The sequence below is a fragment of the Thunnus albacares genome, chromosome 19 (assembly GCF_914725855.1).
Source record: "Thunnus albacares chromosome 19, fThuAlb1.1, whole genome shotgun sequence".
Lineage (NCBI taxonomy): Eukaryota > Metazoa > Chordata > Actinopteri > Scombriformes > Scombridae > Thunnus > Thunnus albacares.
The window spans coordinates 27,936,827-27,959,644 of NC_058124.1; the positions used below are offsets into that span (position 1 = coordinate 27,936,827).

The 22,818-nt window shown below is 37.7% G+C and overlaps 5 gene segments (V, D, J or C); 2 read left to right on the plus strand and 3 right to left on the minus strand.

The window, feature by feature from the left end:
- LOC122970078 overlaps positions 1-22,818 on the minus strand; it is a 916,362-nt gene that overhangs the window by 94,681 nt on the left and 798,863 nt on the right.
- Positions 1-22,818, minus strand: part of LOC122970080 — an 891,879-nt gene that overhangs the window by 54,610 nt on the left and 814,451 nt on the right.
- Positions 1,529-2,230, plus strand: LOC122970110. The segment is given in 2 exon segments: positions 1,529-1,638; positions 1,855-2,230. Coding segments are annotated over 2 exon segments (360 nt in total).
- Positions 13,759-14,575, plus strand: LOC122970114. The segment is given in 2 exon segments: positions 13,759-13,945; positions 14,163-14,575. Coding segments are annotated over 2 exon segments (360 nt in total).
- LOC122970079 overlaps positions 15,616-22,818 on the minus strand; it is an 808,187-nt gene continuing 800,984 nt past the window's right edge. Inside the window, 2 exon segments of the V gene segment in view lie at positions 15,616-16,105; positions 17,353-17,390. Coding sequence covers positions 15,780-16,105; positions 17,353-17,390 — 364 coding nt within the window.

Consider the following 22,818-nt stretch of genomic DNA (forward strand, 5'->3'; position numbering starts at 1 on the left):
AAAAGATAATGTGTAACTTGAAGGGAAAGCCTGGAGAGTTTAAAAAGATTTGGGGAGGTTTTCTAACATTCAACATAAGTATTGAATCCAACTGTCAAGTGTGAGTCAGTTTTTTCGTTTCCTTTTTTAAATTTATATTTTATTTATTTGTTTATTGCTCTATCCCACTCTTTTAACTAAACTGATACACAAGAGCTGTCATCTATTCCCTCTCTGCAACTATACTGTTTTGTCGTTTCTTCTTAATAGTCTGAACTGTTGTAACTTATTCCTCTCTCTTTGTATAGGTACATATCCTGAAGTAATTAGGAGTTGGACCTGAAGGGGCAACCCAATCGCCAGAAGAAAACGTTGGCATTGAACGTTTCTGTAAACCACAGAAACGTTGAATATATACGTTACAACACGCGTAATACGTATCATATCAACATTTCTACAAACGTAGCATATTAACATTTCTACCCGTTGAATAATTATGTTTTATGGTGTGAAAACGCTGTGGTTAAGGTCTGGTTAGGTTTAGGTACAAAGACCACTTGGTTAGGGTTAGGGAAAGATCATGGTTTGGGTTAAAATAAAAATGAAAAATAAAATAAAAACGGCCGATGTCTCACTAAAAAAAAGCCAGATTTCTCACCAGAAAAACGGCTGCAAATGTCCTGACGTCTCGCTAAAAACACCTGCTTTTGTCGGTTGAAACTGGAAGCAGACATTGGTTTTGAGGTGGTCTCGAACCGTGTTCTCTGCTGATTTCCAACTTGCTGCCAAGAAACTAACTAACCATCCACCGACCCCTCCTCCTCCTAATAATAGGAAAGATCAGCCCATATAGATCACGTGAACTACGTCACTTTAGAATTGTTGAGATGATACGTATTGTTGAAATGTTAATATGCTACGTATTACACATGTTGAAACGTAGATGTTCAACGTTTCTGTGGTTTGCAGAAACGTAAACTGCCAACATTTTATTCTGGCGACCAGGCTGGAAGGGGTGGGTGGGAATGGGAGGGATGGAGGGAGGGCCGGGCTGATATGACTTCTATGTTATTATATTTTTGTACATCGTTGCATTATTCAGCTCAAGGTTTGTTAAGTTCAAAACCAATAATAATAATGTTGAGTGTATTCGATAGATTTTAATGAGGAAAACTCCTAAATGTATCTATAAACTGTTTATTTATCTATGTGGTGATTTATAGGACTTTCACACGAGTAGTTTCACATTTTGTACTTTGGAAAAAACAAGATACACAATAGACAAAATGATGAACTGAAAACAATTTTCTATAATAAGCCTCAAAATTATTAGATTACAGAATTCACATCAGTCTTTCTAACCGCTTGATGGAAATCAAATGAAGTTCTCTCCCTCAGATTGTCACTCCTTTATGTTATGGATGATGTAAATGTTGAGTTCTCCCAGCAGTGAGGAGGAAACAGCATGATATGTTGAGGACAGCTACAGTTCACTGACTCTGTGTGTTTGCATATCTGTCCTGCCTCTCTGCTCCCAGCCGTTAAGAGGCCAGTGTTGATCAGTGGCTGTCCAGACCTTTCAGAGCCACTGACACGCCGGCAGCACAATGATGATGTCACTGACTCTACTGCTGGCCACCCTGGGGCTCCTTGTTCAGGGTGAGACTCTCTTGTGAAAACTTTGCTTCAGGATGCAACCAGGTTCACCACAATGATGTTCTGCTGTGATGGAGAAACACTGAAACAAGCAGCATTTACCTTCTTCCATCTATTCTCCATGTTAAAGAAATGATACTCTTCTGTTTTCATGTTGATCATCTTTCTCCAAGCTGGATTTGTCTCAATAACCCTTCTCCTCTTTTTCATGTTTTCCAGGTTCATCAGGACAAATCACTGTGACTCAGTCTCCTGGATCTCAGTCTGTTGTTCCAGGACAGACTGTCTCCATCAGATGTAAAACCAGTTCAGATGTTAGTAGCTACCTCAACTGGTACCTTCAGAAATCTGGAGAAGCTCCTAAACTCCTGATTTATTTAGCTACAAGTCTTCAGCCTGGAGTTTCAGATCGTTTTAGTGGAAGTGGATCTGGGACTGACTACACTCTGACCATCAGTGGAGTTCAGGCTGAAGATTCAGGAGTTTATTACTGTCAGCAGAGTGACAGCAGACCGTTCACACAGTGATACAACGTCGTACAAAAACCTCCCTCAGCTGAAGAGGAACTGATCTGACTCAACAGCTGCACTCACACAAAAACAACAGAAGTTTTAATAATTTAATTTGAACATTTTAACACTAAATATTCTGTATTTAACAAGAAAAAAGATTTATTTTAATACTTTCATTAATACAGAATATGAAACATTTGGCTGAACATCAAATTTAACCTCTGTTGAAGTATGAATTCAATTCTTTAATAAGTTTAATCTACTGACTACAACACATGAACACTAAAACTATTATTATTTGTTTATTTGATCTCTTACTATTTTTACAGATACTCTAACATACATTTTTTTAGAAATAAATTACAAAATGTTATCATGATCAAATTTACTATCATTTATGTTGCAAAATTACTAATCATGTCATGAGACATATATTTGTCATTTTGCGTGTTTTTATTCCAACAGCAAGTATTTATAATATAAACCAAAAAACATTTAATTGATTATGTAATTAATTAATACTTGAATTCTTTCCATTTTTCATCTCTTTCATTTGTCTTTGTGTTTCAACTCTTCAGTAGAAACAGTTTGTAAAAATTACAAAATTACAAAATTACTAATTATTTCAGACAAATCTGAAGTGACTCCAGCAAAGCATTTTCTACAATTATTATGACTTTACTGTAAACTGTGACAACAAATTATGGACTTACTACCAGCATGACTGTGTAGCATTAATCACATAATATCTAAGAGTGTTGTTTGAGTGTAAATACTTTCCTAATATACACTATATGAATCAATACATTATGTGATCTTACATTTTCCTTCTGAAGTCTTCATAGAGCAGTTGAAACATTTATAACTCAGTTTTTATCAGGATTTAATATCATTACTGTTACCATTAAGAGAAAATAATTAAGACACTTTTATAATAATAAAGATGAAAACAAGTGATTTGATGAACAGATCTTTATTGTCTGGAAATACTGAAATTATATTGAAACATTACAACAAGCAAGTAAATATTGTTACTGAAACATGTGAAATAAAAGAGAGAGATAGTTGCAGAGATCAGAGTGAGAGCAGTAGCAGAGTAAAAGCAGTAGCAGTGAGTCAGGTCAGGACTGGGAACACTGGTCTCTCCTCAGTGTCTCTGAGACTGGAGTCTGGGAGCCCTGGGTGGCCTCACAGGTCACAGAGACCACCTTCCTCCACTGGTCTGCAGGGAGCCTCAGGGTGCTGCTCCAGCTGTAGCGGCCGTCATTCTGCAGCACCCCGGGGCTCCTGCTCTGCTCCAAGCTGCTGCTGCTGCTGCCGTCCACCTTCCAGGCCAGACTCCAGTCTGAGGGGAAGCCATCACTGGCCAGACACATGAGTGTGGCCTTCCCCTGCTGCAGCTCCTCGCTGGAGGGGGGCAGCACCGTCAGGGTGGGACGGACATCACCTAAGAGACACCAATCACATTAGAGGACAGGGACCACACATCTGTCAATCGAACACCAGACACTTGGACACCTTTACTGTGTGAGAGTGGATTTTCCCCTTTAAGGAGTTTCTGTCAGATGTTTTTTCTGCTCCACCAGTCACTCACTCACACATTGTTTCACTTCCCTTCAAGAAACCTCTCATGCAGATCAGCACAGAAAGAGTCCTCATATGACTCTTTACTGCATTTTATTTTACACTATTTACTGAAAATAAAGATATGAAGTTTGTAAATATATCTTAGACATCCTTGATTTAATTTTAGAATTTATACCAACAACTTTACTGACAAAACTATCAAAAGAGCAACAGTTAATCAGATTCAGTGTTAAAGGACATTATGAGCAAAAACTAACAGACAGCCGTAATATACACAAAATGTTGAGACATATTAAAGAAACAAATATCTTTAAGAACAAAGAAATATTTCAAACTGAGGTTAAAAGACAATTTCTGTCATTTTAAATGATGAGACGTTCAGCATTTTTTATCATCACCCACACTGTTTAGAATAAATTTAACTCAACATTCACTCAAATTGGAGATTAAAGATTAAAATTTAAAAACATGTTTAAAGTAGGATTGTTGTTCTTTAATCTTTCTGCTGTTCACATTTAACAAACTAACTGGAACATGTAAAGAAAAGTTCAGTAAAGCTGCTTTGAGTTCAACTTCAAGGTTAAAGAGGAGAAATGAACAATAAAATTGAGACTTTAAAGTGTTTTAGATCAGCTCAGTGGAAACTTATATCGACTACAAATGTTCAGACACAGAAATAATAAACTTAACTCACGATTCGATATTTAATATTTGAGCAGAAACTTACTTCCAACATCCAGTCTGGTTCCTCCACCAAAAGTCCACCACAGTGATACAAACTGACTGAGTCGTCGTACAAAAACCTCTCACTGTAGAGAGACACGGCTCTCTGACTTTGAACACAACAAACTCAACAAAAACAGTCTCAGGCTGTGAAACACAACTGGATGATATGAAAATATATAACAGTAGGCCAATAATTTATATTCTTATTCCAAAATAAATAATTTAGTTTCATGTTTACTGTATTTTAAATTATGTCTTGAATTAAAACTGAGTGTTGTAGATGTAAAATGAATCAAAACAGACATTTCTGAAGACAATCTGTTCACAGAACATAAATGAAACACATAAAATGATCACTGACACATAGGTAATCAATAATCTGGTAAATTGATTGATCCATTGATGAAACAGCATCATCAGAGTAATCCAAGTCCCTGTTGGAGTCAGTCAGAGCATTTCCATAGAGAGCCACTTTGCATCAGCAGCACCATGCTCCAGTGCTCTGGGAGAGTTTATAGTCCTGAGAGTTGAACACTGGATGACTGACAGCTGTCCTTCATCACAACAGAAGCCAGAGAAATCCTCCTCATCAAAAACATGACTTTGATCTCCGTCCTCATCTGGACTCTCCTCTGCTGCTGCTTCACAGGTAAAGTCCAGAGAATCAAACTCCTCTCCTCTATGAACATCCGTCTCTTTGAAATGAAGCCGACAAAACCATCAAAACCATCAAAACCATGACGCTGCTTTATGTTTTTGTCTCTGTATCCTCAGAGTCCAGAGGCCAGATCACAGTGACTCAGCCTGCAGCAGTGACATCTGCTCTGGGAGGATCCACAACCATCAACTGTAGGACCAGTCAGGATGTTTATGTTGATGGCCCATACCACTGTTTAGCCTGGTACCAACAGAAAGATGGAGAAGCTCCTAAACTCCTCATTTATTGGGCTACCACTCCAGAATCAGGGATTCCAGATCGTTTTTCAGGCAGTGGATCAAACTCTGACTTCACTCTGACCATCAGTGGAGTTCAGGCTGAAGATGCAGGAGTTTATTACTGTCAGAGTTATCACAATATCAACAGTCAGCTTGTGTTCACACAGTGAAAAAGCGTCGTACAAAAACCTCCCTCAGTCAGACTGAACAGAAACTGAACTGACTGTTGCAGCTGGAAGCTACTGCAGAGACTGATACAGTTCACTGAACACACACACACACACACCACACACACACACACACACACACACACACCCACACACACACACACACACACACACACACACACACACAGATGGTTTATGATGTTCATAGTGTCTCTATTAGTTTTCCTCCTGAAGGTCAAACAGTCCACCTCCCACCTCAACAACCTCTTACTGAATCAAACAAATATTTAATCATTCAAGATTCATCTTGACTCAAAAATGTAAAATCTATCAAACAGATACATTCTGTTCTTTCATGCTGCCCCATCATCACCTCAGCTGTTAAATCCTCTTCATCACATTATGTTATGACACATCTCACACTCATCATCTTTCTTTGTATAAAAAAGTTGGATGAACTTCATAACTGACAAGATAGAATAATCATCTCATGATGTTCACTCATAAAAGTCAAATGTAAAAGCTTCCAAACTACCTCACGTCTTCTCTCATTTCAATCTAGTAAACTAAAGTACATAGTAAACTTGGCAGAATTTGCTCCAGATACTCTTCATCTGTTAAAATTAAATGAAGTGTAAACTGCCCTGAGCTAGATTCTTTCATTCCCCTTGAAGATTTTTAAACTTCAATTATTTACAGTATGTGCAACGTAAAAATCTGATGTTTCAGCTACAAATTAATTACAGTGTATTCAACCCAATACAAAAATCACTAAAAGAAAATAATGTGATTATAGTTCATTACTTTAAATACAATGTTGTAGACATTTGACCAGTGAATTTTCCCAGCAGTGCATGTGAAGTCAGATCATATAATGACTACCTGCTGGGGTTGGGCCCAAATACAAATACGTTATTCAGCAAAGCACAAATATTGTTTTGGGTTTTTTTTGTTTGTTTTTTACGAATATTTGTTTCATACAAATATTTTAAACAGTATTTGTTTTTGAGAGGAAAACAAAAACATGTCAAATACCAGCATGCAGGTCGGTTACATCACTATCTCAGTGTCTCTCCTCTGCTCCGCTGTTAAGTCTATCAGCAGGTCTCAACGAGGGGAGTCACATCCACCTGCTACATGACATGATACATTGATGTTATCATAGATGCTGAGCTTAACTTTCACTGTCATATCAATAATGTCACAAGATCAGATTTCTATCACCTCAAAAAATATCTCAAAAATCAGAGGCTTTCTGTCAAATTCAGACACTGAAAAACTAGTACATGCATTTGTCACAAGCAGACTTGACTATTGCAATACTATTTTTTCTGGACTCTCAAAAAACTGTTAAGCGTCTGCAGCTTATACAGAATGATGCTGCACGTATTTTAGACGAGACTAAGAAAAGTGCACATATCACACCTGTTCTTAATTCCTTGCACTGGCTTCCAGTAAATGCTAGAATTGATTTTAAAGTCCTCCTACTCGTCTACAAGGCACTGAATGGCACTGCTCCAAATTATATTAAGGAATTGCTTTTGCCATATGAACCAACAAGAAGCCTCACATCATCAGCCAGTGGTCTCCTTGTTGTCCTCCATGTGAGTGCTCTAAAGCAGGAGAAGCTGCATTCAGTTATTATGCTCCATACAGATGGACTGACTTTCCAAGTGATATTAGAGATGCCCCAACACTTAGTTCCTTTAAAAGTAGACTAAAAACATTTCTGTTTACTGTTGTGCTTAACTAGGTTGAGCAACTATCTGCTCCTGTTTTTACTGAATTATTATGTACTTTAATTACCTATGCGTCCATGTATACAATCATATGTTTGCTTGCTTTTATGTATGATGATATGTATGCTTGTATTTTATGTATTTATAATTGTATTGTATTGTATTTATATTGTGTTGCTTTTTATATGAAATTTGCTCTATAAGAAAATGTGACATGACTTGGAAGAGCAGATATTCAGTGAGAACACTGAACATGTGGAAGCAGCTGCAGACTGATCAAAGCTCTCGTGGTGTCTACAGTTTGTGAATCGCAGCTACATGAAGATTATTGTTTGAAAAGTTGCACATAAGTTACATTATGATCCTCTGAGCTCCAACAGATGAACGACAAACACGTGGTGGTGTAAATACAGACACTCAGACACAGAGGTATAAATCAGCATCAATACAGCATTACACCAGTCAATCCCACAATCTGCCTACAAGCTTCCTGTCTCTGCTCCTCCATCCCCATGCTGAAATACAGAACAATATAGTACAGAGCAGGACAGAGAGGCCACATGTGAGGGACACCATGTAGAACAGACTCACTGTTTCTGTTAAAATGTTCTCCTTTCATCCTTTACTTTGACATGCATTAAAAACTACCATAATTTAAGAGTAAAATGGTGACAAAAAATGATAAAATCCCTGTGAATATACCCAGAGACAAACTCAGTATCTGTAGATTCATTGAACACAGTAACATGTGACAGCAGTTTATTATTGTAATAATATGTTTGTACACAGATGATTTGATGAAAGTTTCTTTATTGTTCATACATACAAAAATGATCAGCATTACTGCAATCATTAAAAAAGTATCACTTGAGGATGTGATGATTATGTTAATTAGTCAAAGCATTTCCATAGAGAGCCACTTTGCATCAGCAGCACCATGCTCCAGTGCTCTGGGAGAGTTTATAGTCCTGAGAGTTGAACACTGGATGACTGACAGCTGTCCTTCATCACAACAGAAGCCACAGAAATCCTCCTCATCAAAAACATGACTTTGATCTCCGTCCTCATCTGGACTCTTCTCTGCTTCACTCAGGGTGAGGAAAATCATTTTTCTGTCATGTGAAAATCTTTTGGAGTGTAGCTGAGTTTCACCATCTCATGTCCAGTGTTTCTTCTCTCTCCTCAGGGTCTGTTGGACAAAATGTTGTCTTGACTCAACCAGCAGCCAAATCACTGCAGCTTGGTCAAACTGTCTCTATTGACTGTAAGGCTAATAGACAAGTTGATCACTGGACTGGTTCAAAATACTGGCTGTCCTGGTACCATCAGAAAACTGGAGAAGCTCCTAAACTTCTGATCTATGCAACATCAGACAGAGTTACAGGAATCTCCTCCAGATTCAGTGGAAGTGGAACAGGGAATGGAGTTGACTTCACTCTGACCATCAGTGGAGTTCAGGCTGAAGATTTAGGAGTTTATTACTGTCAGAGTCGTCACTATATCAACAGTCAGTATGTGTTCACACAGTGAAAAAGCGTCGTACAAAAACCTCCCTCAGTCAGACCGAACAGAAACTGAACTGACTGCTGCAGCTGGAAGCTACTGCAGAGACTGATACAGTTCACTGAACACACACACACACACACACACACACACACACACACACACACACACACACACACACACACACACACACACACACATATTAAATAGATTAAATAATTTGCACATTGCAGCTTTTAAGATAAATGAAAATATGTCAGAACACTTTAAGGAAAACAGTTTATGGACAATGATTGTCTCGGGGGAAATCAATTAAGTTTTCCATCACAGCTTCTCTCCATCAATTCTTACCATATTATGATTTGATCCAATGTTTTAAAATGATAATCAACCCATTTACCGACCAATGAGGAGAGAGATTGGCCGGAGACTTTTGGTTAGAAATTACTTGGTCATGACCTTTGACCTCGGCCTCATACTGGATCACATCTATCTCAATTATATCCTGTTAACATAAAATATGAAAACACAAATCAGCATCAGAAACTTTCATAATCACAGCTCCCACCACCAAAAAATATAAATCACACTAAATATTATCTTACAGTAAGAAACCAATCACAGTAAGAGGATCAGAGATATGAAAACATTTTTCATTTTTACATCGTTGAAATACATTTTAATTCAACTTCATAATAGTTAACTATTAAGTAGAAATGTAAATACTGATTTTTGTTAACATTTTAAAAGTAGAAGTATTTTTCTTTAATCTTTTTTCTTCTCAAGCTGTTCATATTTCAGTTTGACAATAATGTGTAAAGACCAGTTTATTGAAGCTGGTCTGAGTTACATCATGATTAAAACAGAAGAGAATATAAGTGATATAAATCAACACAGATGATATTTGTATCTACTACAAACATTTAAACACATTAAAGCTTTAAATGTCAACATTATGTGTAATATTTGAGTACAAACTTACTTCCGACATCCAGTCTGGTTCCTCCACCAAACGTGAACCACAGTGATACAAACTGACTGAGTCGTCGTACAAAAACCTCTCACTGTAGAGAGACACGGCTCACTCAAAAAAACAAGTCTCTGTTAGTAAAATTACAAGTAACATCACCTGAGTGACAGATATTTCCAGAATATGTACATTTATTTCATGTTTTGAAGATAAATTGATCTTAATGTCTCGAGAAATACATATAAATAAACATGAGACATTCTGAAAGAAAATATGAGTAAAAGCTGAAACCGCAAAAATTACATTCTGAACAATATTCTAATAAACTGATTGATCCATTGATTAAACAGCATCATCAGAGTAATCCAAGTCCCTGTTGGAGTCAGTCAGAGCATTTCCATAGAGAGCCACTTTGCATCAGCAGCACCATGCTCCAGTGCTCTGGGAGAGTTTATAGTCCTGAGAGTTGAACACTGGATGACTGACAGCTGTCCTTCATCACAACAGAAGCCACAGAAATCCTCCTCATCAAAAACATGACTTTGATCTCCGTCCTCATCTGGACTCTCCTCTGCTTCACTCAGGGTGAGGAAAATCATTTTTCTGTCATGTGGAAATCATTTGGAGTGTAGCTGAGTTTCACCATCTCATGTCCAGTGTTTCTTCTCTCTCCTCAGGGTCTGTTGGACAAAATGTTGTCTTGACTCAGCCAGCAGCCAAATCACGGCAGCTTGGTCAAACTGTCTCTATTGACTGCAAGGCTAATAGACAAGTTACTCACTACACTGGTTCACAATACTGGCTGTCTTGGTACCATCAGAAAACTGGAGAAGTTCCTAAACTTCTGATCCACCGAACATCAGACAGAGTTACAGGAATCTCCTCCAGATTCAGTGGAAGTGGAGCAGGGAATGGAGTTGACTTCACTCTGACCATCAGTGGAGTTCAGGCTGAAGATTCAGGAGTTTATTACTGTCAGAGTCATCACTCTATCAACAGTCAGGCTGTGCTCACACAGTGAAAAAGTGTCGTACAAAAACCTCCCTCAGTCAGACTGAACAGATACTGAACTGACTGCTGCAGCTGGAAGCTACTGCAGAGACTGATACAGTTCACTGAACACACACACACACACACACACACACACACACACTCAATTCAATTCTATTTTATTTATATTGCGCCAAATCATAAGAAAAGTTATCTCAAGGCATTTCTCACATATAGCAGGTCTAGACTGTACTCTTTATTTTTCCTCCATGAGCAGCACTTGGTGACAGCAGAAAGGAAAAACTCCCGTTTAACATGAGGAAACCTCAAGCAGAACCAAGCAGCCATCTGCCTTGACTGGTTGGGTTGACAGAGAAAGAAAGATGGAGGGAGAGAGACACAGAGAAGCATAATAACAACAATAACAACAATAATAATAATAGAGATATGACTAGTAATAATAATAGCAATAACCACAGGACCATGTCCATGGACCATCCCTGCACCATCCTGAAAGTTTCCTCAAATAAAGTGAACAAATCCAGTGAAGAAGCCCAATCAGACCATTAAAACCACAACAACATCCAGCAGAGTGAGCTCCACTGATGTCGACCCACAAAACAAACTCACGATACATGAAACATGAATGTCCACAGATTCCACTGAAATCTCAGAACAATGAAGCTTCAACAAATACTTTCAGTAATAGAAACACCAAACATGATGTATTCTTTGTCACAATCCATTCAGTAAATGTCACTAAACAAACTGCATTATATGACACCAAACACTCCACGACTACAGTATGAGCCCACAAACAACTGACTGTAAACAGACAAATAGTTTATTTTATTAAAAGCTTGTATAGTTTGATATAAAGTGTAAAGATGTTTTAAAAAGGCCTTTAAAATACTTAATTTTACTGCAACACCAACATATTAATATTGCACCAGCTAGTCCAGAATGTCTGAAGGCATGAGTCAAAAGCTGCATCTCAATTCCCTTAATTGATCACTTAATTGATCACTCCTCACTCCTCGCTAGACCCAGAAATCCCTCCGGTCTTTAGTTTTGAAGATTGTCTCAAAGTGCTTATTTCTGCTATGAGGCGCGAGGAGCGAGGTAGGATCTCTGAAGAGCCATGAGCATCATTTATCAGCTGACACGCCTCCTTATTGGATATCAGACATTGATTGGACGCTGCAGCTGATCAGACTGATCTGATACATCACAACATCACTGACTGGAGAAAGATTACAGATTAAACTCAAGTCTACCACTCCTAAGTTTTATATTTTATTTGTTTTCTGATTCACCATCTAGTTAAACATCTGTGTTAATTGTCAGTCTGATCAACAAAAGAACCATAAACAACTTTCTTCATTTATTAGAAAGATTTTTCTTTTCATGATCTGTTATTTCCCCCATTAACTTTTATAATACATAAATTAAAGTCAGAGAGAGTCTGTCTATCAGCAAGAAACACATTTTAAACACTTTTTTATTTTACATCATTTATCGTCATTGCCATTCAGTCACACGTGAGGCTGAAAGTCTCTGAGCATCGAGTGATATGAGTTATATAATTTCCTTTTTACTTGAAACTTTTAGCCTAATAAATAATTTACAGTGTTCAAAGGTCAACCTAATTATGTTCTGAGTCATTAAATAATGAATTCACAACCAGAATATGAACAAATACAGACTCAAATAATGAATAAATAATAGAAATGCATTCAGTTGAAATGGTTCCTGTGTCTCTGAGCAGGACACAGTATAAATAATGAATGCAGGTTTTTATTCATGTGCAGGTGTTTGTTAAACAGGCTGCAGAGAGAAAACAGCTGCTGGCAGTGATAACTGTGAACCTTTATTAGTGTTAACACAGTGCACATGTGTGTAGACACAAACTCCATCAGAAGTCTCTACAGCTGTTAAAGCCAACTGACAGCTGATCAGCTGCCACCGTCGTCCAAAACCAACGTTGCTTCATGTGACGCTTCAGAGGAAAGGACGTCTCATTTCTCTAAAACCATATTTTCGCACTTTCTCTCTCCTCACATCTTTTCCTTGCATCTTTAGTGGGAAGAATTAGGATACAAAGAAAAGATGCAAGTGAGAGAAACGTGGATGCAATTTAAGGAAATTGGGATTCACCCAAAGACTCAGACAGACTCAGAGACAAAAATCCACCGCTAAGACTTTTTGTGTTTTCAGCTCTAAATCGTAACAATTGGTTGGAAAGTTTTACCTTCATGTTTCTTGTATTTTACCTCAAATGAGACATCAGAGGAGGGATGATGGCTGAGATAAATATGTAACTTTCACAAAGAGGAAATAGCATTTAATTCCACTTTAAACAACCAGAATGAAACTCTGAAAGTATTAAAATTCAGATTGAATGAAATGTTTTAAATAACACAGAGCAATGAGAGTCTAAATACAGTTACTTGTGAGTGTACATATCCCATGTGATATACTGTCAGATATTGTAAACATGTCTTTCAAGATCTGAAAACTTGTTAAATCCCACATTTTTTCAATTTTTTGAAGGCCATAAAGTTGTGTATATACTGTGTGTTAAACTATTATATCAGGTGCTTTAACATCAAGAGGAAGCCCTCTGAATTATTCTCCCAATAATGTTTTATTGAGTGCACCTGTGAAATTTTGACATTATGTCTTTGACCTTCTGAACAAATGTGAGCTTGTAAAACTGTTGTAGTGTTAGAAATAAAAAACATAATATCATCAGCATACCGTCACATAAAATGAATGTGATTGTTGGTTGTGACCTGACTCAGCATTTGACCAAGAAGGTCGGTATATAAACCCCACCTGATTCAACACATGTGTGAGTCCCAAAACAAGCCATCAATTACATCAGCATGTCTACATCTAATTATTTACAGTATATACAATGTAAAAATCTGAGGTATTGGCTACAAATTACAGTGAGTTCTCCCAGCAGTGAGGAGGAAACAGCATGATATGTTGAGGACAGCTACAGTTGACTGACTCTGTGTGTTTGCATATCTGTCCTGCCTCTCTGCTCCCAGCCGTTAAGAGGCCAGTGTTGATCAGTGGCTGTCCAGACCTTTCAGAGCCACTGACACGCCAGCAGCACAATGATGATGTCACTGACTCTACTGCTGGCCACCCTGGGGCTCCTTGTTCAGGGTGAGACTCTCTTGTGAAAACTTTGCTTCAGGATGCAAGCAGGTTCACCACAATGATGTTCTACTGTGATGGAGAAACACTGAAACAAGCAGCATTTACCTTCTTCCATCTATTCTCCATGTTAAAGAAATGATACTCTTCTGTTTTCATGTTGATCATCTTTCTCCAAGCTGGATTTGTCTCAATAACCCTTTATCCTCTTTTTCATGTTTTCCAGGTTCGTCAGGACAAATCATCCTGACTCAGTCTCCTGGATCTCAGTCTGTTGTTCCAGGACAGACTGTCTCCATCAGATGTAAAACCAGTTCAAGAGTTTATGACGACCTCCAGTGGTACCTTCAGAAATCTGGAGAAGCTCCTAAACTCCTGATTTATAATGCTCAATCCCGTCAGCCTGGAGTTTCAGATCGTTTTAGTGGAAGTGGATACGGCACTGACTTCACTCTGGCCATCAGTGGAGTTCAGGCTGAAGATTCAGGAGTTTATTACTGTCAGCAGGATAACAGCTGGCCACTCACACAGTGATACAACGTCGTACAAAAACCTCCCTCAGCTGAAGAGGAACTGATCTGACTCAACAGCTGCACTCAAACAAAAACAACAGAGGTTTTAATGATGTAATTTGAACATTTTAATACTAAACATTTTGTATTTAACAAGAAAAGATTTATTTTAAATACTTTCATTAATACAGAATATGAAACATTTGGCTGAACATCAAATCTAACCTCTGTTGAAGGATGATTTCAATTCTTTAATAAGTTTAATCTACTGACTACAACACATGAACACTAAAACTATTATTGATTTATTTGATCTCTTACTATTTTTCATAGATACACAAACATACAACTTTTTAGAAATAAATTACAAAATGTTATCATGATAAAATCATTTATGTTGTAAAATTACTTATCATGTCATGTGACATATATTTGTCATTTTGTATGTTTTTATTCCAGCAGCAAGTATTTATAATATAAACCAAAAAACATTTAATTGATTATGTAATTAATTGATACTTGAATTCTTTCCCTTTTTCATCTCTTTCATTTGTCTTTGTGTTTCAGCTCTCCAGCAGAAGCAGTTTGTAAAAATGTCCAGGGTTAAAATGTCAGATCACGCTCATTTTATATCTCTTTATGCTGATGATATTTTGCTTTTTATTCCAGAATTAGAATATATTTCTGAGGGTTTTGTGATTTTGTTTAAAAGATTATGTATATGCTTTTAATACATCTGAAAAAATAAAAATATTAGACTCTTTGCACTGACACACTTCAGTAACATAAGATGATTGGAGGATTTTTCATTAAAAATACTCAATTACTAATTATTACAGACAAATCTGAAGTGACTCCAGCAAAGCATTTTCTACAATTATTATGACTTTACTGTAAACTATGAAAACAAATTATGGACTTACTACCACCATGACTGTGTAGCATTAATCATATAATATCTAAGAGTGTTGTTTGAGTGTAAATACTTTCCCAATATACAGTATATGAATCAATACATTATGTGATCTTACGTTTTCTTTCTGAAGTCTTCATAGAGCAGTTGAAACATTTATAACTCAGTTTTTATCAGGATTTATCATCATTACTGTTACCATCAAGAGAAAATAATTATGACACTTTTATAACAATAAAGATGAAAACAAGTGATTTGATGAACAGATCTTTATTGTCTGGAAATACTGAAATTATATTGAAACATTACAACAAGCAAGTAAATATTGTTACTGAAACATGTGAAATAAAAGAGAGAGATAGTTGCAGAGATCAGAGTGAGAGCAGTAGCAGAGTAAAATCAGTAGCAGTGAGTCAGGTCAGGACTGGGAACACTGGTCTCTCCTCAGTGTCTCTGAGACTGGAGTCTGGGAGCCCTGGGTGGCCTCACAGGTCACAGAGACCACCTTCCTCCACTGGTCTGCAGGGAGCCTCAGGGTGCTGCTCCAGCTGTAGCGGCCGTCCTTCTGCAGCACCCCGGGGCTCCTGCTCTGCTCCAAGCTGCTGCTGCTGCTGCCTTCCACCTTCCAGGCCAGACTCCAGTCTGAGGGGAAGCCATCGTTGGCCAGACACATGAGCGTGGCCTTCCCCTGCTGCAGCTCCTCGCTGGAGGGGGGCAGCACCGTCAGGGTGGGACGGACATCACCTAGGAGACACCAATCACATTAGAGGACAGGGACCACACATCTGTCAATCGAACACCAGACACTTGGACACCTTTACTGTGTGAGAGTGGATTTTCCCCTTTAAGGAGTTTCTGTCAGATGTTTTTTCTGCTCCACCAGTCACTCACTCACACATTGTTTCACTTCCCTTCAAGAAACCTCTCATGCAGATCAGCACAGAAAGAGTCCTCATATGACTCTTTACTGCATTTTATTTTACAGTATTTACTGAAAATAAGGACATAAAGTTTGAATATATCTCTCAGATGCTGATTTAGTTTCAATTTATACCAATTATTTACTTTCAAAACTATCAAAAGAGCAACAGTTAATCAGATTCAGTGTTAAAGGACATTATGAGCAAAAACTAACAGACAGCCGTAATATACACAACATGTTGAGACATATTAAAGAAACAAATATCTTTAAAAACAAAGAAATATTTCAAACTGAGGTTAAAAGACAATTTCTGTCATTTTAAATGATGAGAGATGTGCAGCATTTTTTTTTATCATCACCCACACTGTTCAGAATAAATTTAACTCAACATTCGCTCAAATTGGAGATTAAAGATTAAAATTTAAAAACATGTTTAAAGTAGGATTGTTGTTCTTTAATCTTTCTGCTGTTCACATTTAACAAACTAACTGGAACATGTAAAGAAAAGTTCAGTAAAGCTGCTTTAAGTTCAACTTCAAGGTTAAAGAGGAGAAATGAACAATAAAATTGAGACTTTAAAGTGTTTTAGATCAGCTCAGTGGAAACTTATATCTACTACAAATGTTCAGACACAGAAATTATAAACTTAACTGATGATTCGATATTTAATATTTGAGCAGAAACTTACTTCCAACATCCAGTCTGGTTCCTCCACCAAAAGTCAACCACAGTGATACAAACTGACTGAGTCGTCGTACAAAAACCTCTCACTGTAGAGAGACACGGCTCTCTGACTTTGTCACATTAAACTAAAACTACAAGTCCTCAAATTTCAGCCTGAATCTAAAACATTACATGATTTCTACTGTGGACCAAACACTTAGAATATATTGATTCATAATTTAAATTTCAAACACAAAACTCTTATTTTTGTTGCTGGTGGACAAGTGTTGGTCAAAAATTAGAAATTCAGATATAAAATCAGAAATTTCAATTTCTAGAGAAAACATATGTGCAAAAACTAAATATCACTCAGGATTTAATAAAATACTTTAAAAGTTTAACTTACTTCCAACATCCAGTCTCGTTCCTCCACCGAACGTGTACCACAGTGATACAAACTGACTGAGTCGTCGTACAAAAACCTCTCACTGTAGAGAGACACGGCTCTCTGACTTTGAACACAACAAACTCAACAAAAACAGTCTCAGTCTGTGAAACACAACTGGATGATATGAAAATATATAACAGTAGGCCAATAATTTATATTTTTATTCTAAAATTAATAAATTTGTTTCATGTTTACTGTATTTTAAATTATGTCTTGAATTAAAACTGAGTGTTGTAGATGTAAAATGAATCAAAACAGACATTTCTGAAGACAATCTGTTCACAGAACATAAATGAAACACATAAAATGATCACTGACACATAGTTAATCAATAATCTGGTAAATTGATTGATCCATTGATTAAGCAGCATCATCAGAGTAATCCAAGTCCCTGTTGGAGTCAGTCAGAGCATTTCCATAGAGAGCCACTTTGCATCAGCAGCACCATGCTCCAGTGCTCTGGGAGAGTTTATAGTCCTGAGAGTTGAACACTGGATGACTGACAGCTGTCCTTCATCACAACAGAAGCCACAGAAATCCTCCTCATCAAAAACATGACTTTGATCTCCGTCCTCATCTGGACTCTCCTCTGCTGCTGCTTCACAGGTAAAGTCCAGAGAATCAAACTCCTCTCCTCTATGAACATCCGTCCCTCTGAAATGAAGCTGACAAAACCATCAAAACCATGACGCTGCTTTATGTTTTTGTCTCTGTATCCTCAGAGTCCAGAGGCCAGATCACAGTGACTCAGCCTGCAGCAGTGAGCTCTGCTCTGGGAGGATCCACAACCATCAGCTGTAGGACCAGTCAGAATGTTTATGGTGGGAGCTACTTAGCCTGGTACCAACAGAGAGATGGAGAAACTCCTAAACTGATGATTTACTATGCTACCACTCGAGCATCAGGAATTCCAGATCGTTTTACAGGCAGTGGATCAAACTCTGACTTCACTCTGACCATCAGTGGAGTTCAGGCTGAAGATTCAGGAGTTTATTACTGTCAGAGTTATCATGAAATCAACAGTCAGGTTGTGTTCACACAGTGAAAAAGTGTCGTACAAAAACCTCCCTCAGTCAGACTGAACAGAAACTGAACTGACTGCTGCAGCTGGAAGCTACTGCAGAGACTGATACAGTTCACTGAACACACACACACACACACACACACACACACACACACACACACACACACACACACACACACACACAGATGATTTATGATGTTCATAGTGTCTCTATCAGTTTTCCTCCTGAAGGTCAAACAGTCCACCTCCCACCTCAACAACCTCTTACTGAGTCAAACAAATATTTAATCATTCAAGATTCATCTTGACTCCAAAATGTAAAATCTATCAAACAGAGACATTCTGTTCTTTCATGCTGCCCCATCATCACCTCAGCTGTTAAATCCTCTTCATCACATTATGTTATGACACATCTCACACTCATCATCGTTCTCTGTATAAAAAAGTTGGATGAACTTCATAACTGACAAGTTAGAATAATCATCTCATGATGTTCACTCATAAAAGTCAACTGTAAAAGCTTCCAAACTACCTCACGTCTTCTCTCATTTCAATCTAGTAAACTAAAGTACATAGTAAACTTGGCAGAATTTGCTCCAGATACTCTTCATCTGATAAAATTAAATGAAGTGTAAACTGCCCCGAGCTAGATTCTTTCATTCCCCTTGAAGATTTTTAAACTTCAACTATTTACAGTATGTGCAACATAAAAATCTGATGTATCAGCTACAAATTAATTACAGTGTATTCAACCCAATACAAAAATCACTAAAAGAAAATAATGTGATTATAGTTCATTCATTTAAATACAATGTAGACATTTGAACAGTGAATTTTCCCAGCAGTGCATGTGAAGTCAGATCATATAATGACTACCTGCTAGGGTTGGGCCCAAATACGAATACGTTATTCAGTAAAGCACAAATATTGTTTTTCTTGTGTTTTTTTACGAATATTTGTTCCATACAAATATTTTAAACAGTATTTGTTTTTGAGAAGAAAAAAAAACATGTCAAATACCAGCGTGCAGGTCGGTTACATCACTGTCTCAGTGTCTCTCCTCTGCTCCGTTGTTACGTCTATCAGCAGGTCTCAACGAGGGGAGTCACATCCACCTGCTACATGACGCACATTTCTTAATTTTGACATTACTCCTGGAGTTGGGGGTGTTCCTCAGAGATAAAGCTGAACTACTGACACACGCAAAGTGCTTTCAAGGGACTCTCCATAACCTGTCGTTCCCCTTCTCTTTTCAAAAAAGTTAGGTTGTAAAAAATAGGCAATAAATGAAAAGTGGAAAGCAAGAACCGTCTTTGAAGTACTCTCCTATACGTTACACGCTGTGCTGTCGGGAAGAAAATAAAAATACTGGGTGTATAAATAGGTAGAGGTCTGTCTGCAATGAGGTGATGAGTAAAGTTTTAGCTCAGTAGTCAGCGCAGTCGTCTATGATCTGGAAGACTGCAGTTCGAGACCTGGTGTGGGGACCTCCATCGTAAGGTAGTATATTCATGAACACTTATTGTAACACTTTAATTTTCTAAAATTAAAAGAGTAATAATAACAAAAACAGGATTTTTAAGTCTCTTTCAACTTTTATTAGATTACAAATACAAATACAAATAATTTTGCTGCCTCAACAAATATAGATACAAATACAAATACTGGACTCTCTGCACATCCCTACTACCTGCACTGATACCTTCAGAAATCTGGAGGAGATCCTAAACTCCTGATTTATGGAGCTACAAGCCTTACATCTGGAGCTTCAGATCATTTTAGTGGGAGTGGGATTGATGTTAAATGCAGTTAGCTGCTTAAAAATATTTCAATCATGAGAGACTTCAATTTTTTAAGTGACAATGATTTTATTGAACATGCATAATGTGAAAAGTCTTTGGTGATTAGACCCCATTGTGATGTCATTTATAAAGGGGAAGTTAAGGCGTGAGTAGAATAGGATATCCCCTCGATGGAGTCTAGACACTGATGATGGTGATGAATATGGGAATATTGGGATCTGGATGATGAGAAGAGGAGCTGCTTCTGGTGATCTTGTGTGCTGACGTGATGAAGTGGAGGTGAACAGGATGGAAGAAGGTCACAACGATTCACACTGAAATGTCAGCTGACAACGACAGAGAGAAGATCAGATTTAAAGTTTGGCAGCTAAGACATGATAGTCTGATAGAAATACTGGCAGAATCTGATTTGTTAACTGAGAGTAACGTCCATGAACAACTGATACGAGAGCAGGAGAAGCAGTGAGAGAGAAAGAGAGAGGAATGAGAATGAATGAATGAGTAGTAGATAGTCTTCCTGCTTGAACTTATGCTAAGCTCCATTCTTTAAAGTTAAAATATCTGTACAATGTGCAATTTAACTGTAGATTATATATAATTTTTAGTGTAATGAGTGACAGTTTTCTTTGCTCCTTTTTATTGCCTGTATTGTATTTGATGCTGTAAAAATGTTTTTGTGCTTCCTTCATGACTTTGATCTGATTAATTAAGAAAAACTATTTCACATAAAAGATCATTTGCTGTTAGGATTTGATTGTTGAGGATGACAAATGACAACATCTTTAGTTTTTTAATCTACATGAGGATGATGTAAATGTTGAGTTCTCCCAGCAGTGAGGAGGAAACAGCATGATATGTTGAGGACAGCTACAGTTGACTGACTCTGTGTGTTTGCATATCTGCCCTGCCTCTCTGTTCCCAGCCGTTAAGAGGCCAGTGTTGATCAGTGGCTGTCCAGACCTTTCAGAGCCACTGACACAATGTTAAAGAAGTAAATATTATGCATTATAGAAAGGCAGAAATACTTTTATTTAATCATCCATATTTTTAAATTGAAGCCAAAACGTTAAAGAGACAGTTTGTGTTTAATCTCCTCATTTACACAGGCATCACTACTGAACTATGAAAACAGACAGACTTCACTAATGACAAATATTTTAAGCACTAAAATACTTTTTCCAACTTACAAAATTAATCCTATTAATACAACATGAGGTTAAATCAGCTACAGTGATATTATGGTATTCACTGGTTATAATGAGGATGTGACATGTCATGAAATTCATTGCTCTGAGAGGAAGATTGAGTTAAACACATGAAATGTTTCCAGATAAAACACTCACTAAATAAATGTCTGGTAGATTTCTTCAGATGAAATTATATAATCAGTACGTTAAATGAATCAAGAATATTTTATTTAATTCAGACCCTAAGAACGGAATTATATTGTCTTCAAATAAGCAGCTGTACACTTTAATAATTAATCAATGCTTTGGCAAATTGATTGATCCATTGATTAAGCAGAATCATCAGAGTAATCTAAGTCCCTGTTGGAGTCAGTCAGAGCATTTCCATAGAGAGCCACTTTGCATCAGCAGCACCATGCTCCAGTGCTCTGGGAGAGTTTATAGTCCTGAGAGTTGAACACTGGATGACTGACAGCTGTCCTTCATCACAACAGAAGCCACAGAAATCCTCCTCATCAAAAACATGACTTTGATCTCCGTCCTCATCTGGACTCTCCTCTGCTGCTGCTTCACAGGTAAAGTCCAGAGAATCAAACTCCTCTCCTCTATCAACATCCGTCCCTCTGAAATGAAGCCGACAAAACCATCAAAACCATGACACTGCTTTATGTTTTTGTCTCTGTATCCTCAGAGTCCAGAGGCCAGGTCACAGTGACTCAGCCTGCAGCAGTGACATCTGCTCTGGGAGGCTCCACAACCATCAACTGTAGGACCAGTCATGGGGTTGATGGTGGTTGTGGCAGTTCCCCTTCCTACCCCTGTCTATTCTGGTACCAAAAAAGAGATAGCGAAGTTCCTAAACTTCTCATTTACGGTGCTACCTATCGAGCATCAGGGATTCCAGATCATTTTTCAGGCAGTGGATCAAAAACTGACTTCACTCTGACCATCAGTGGAGTTCAGGCTGAAGATTCAGGAGTTTATTACTGTCAGAGTGCACACTATATCAACAGTCAGGCTGTGTTCACACAGTGAAAAAGCGTTATACAAAAACCTCCCTCAGTCAGACTGAACAGAAACTGAACTGACTGCTGCAGCTGGAAGCTACTGCAGAGACTGATACAGTTCACTGAACACACACACACACACACACACACACACACACACACACACACACACACACACACACACAGATGATTTATGATGTTCATAGTGTCTCTATCAGTTTTCCTCCTGAAGGTCAAACAGTCCACCTCCCACCTCAACAACCTCTTACTGAGTCAAACAAATATTTAGTCATTCAAGATTCATCTTGACTCAAAAATGTAAAATCTATCAAACAGAGACATTCTGTTCTTTCATGCTGCCCCATCATCACCTCAGCTGTTAAATCCTCTTCATCACATTATGT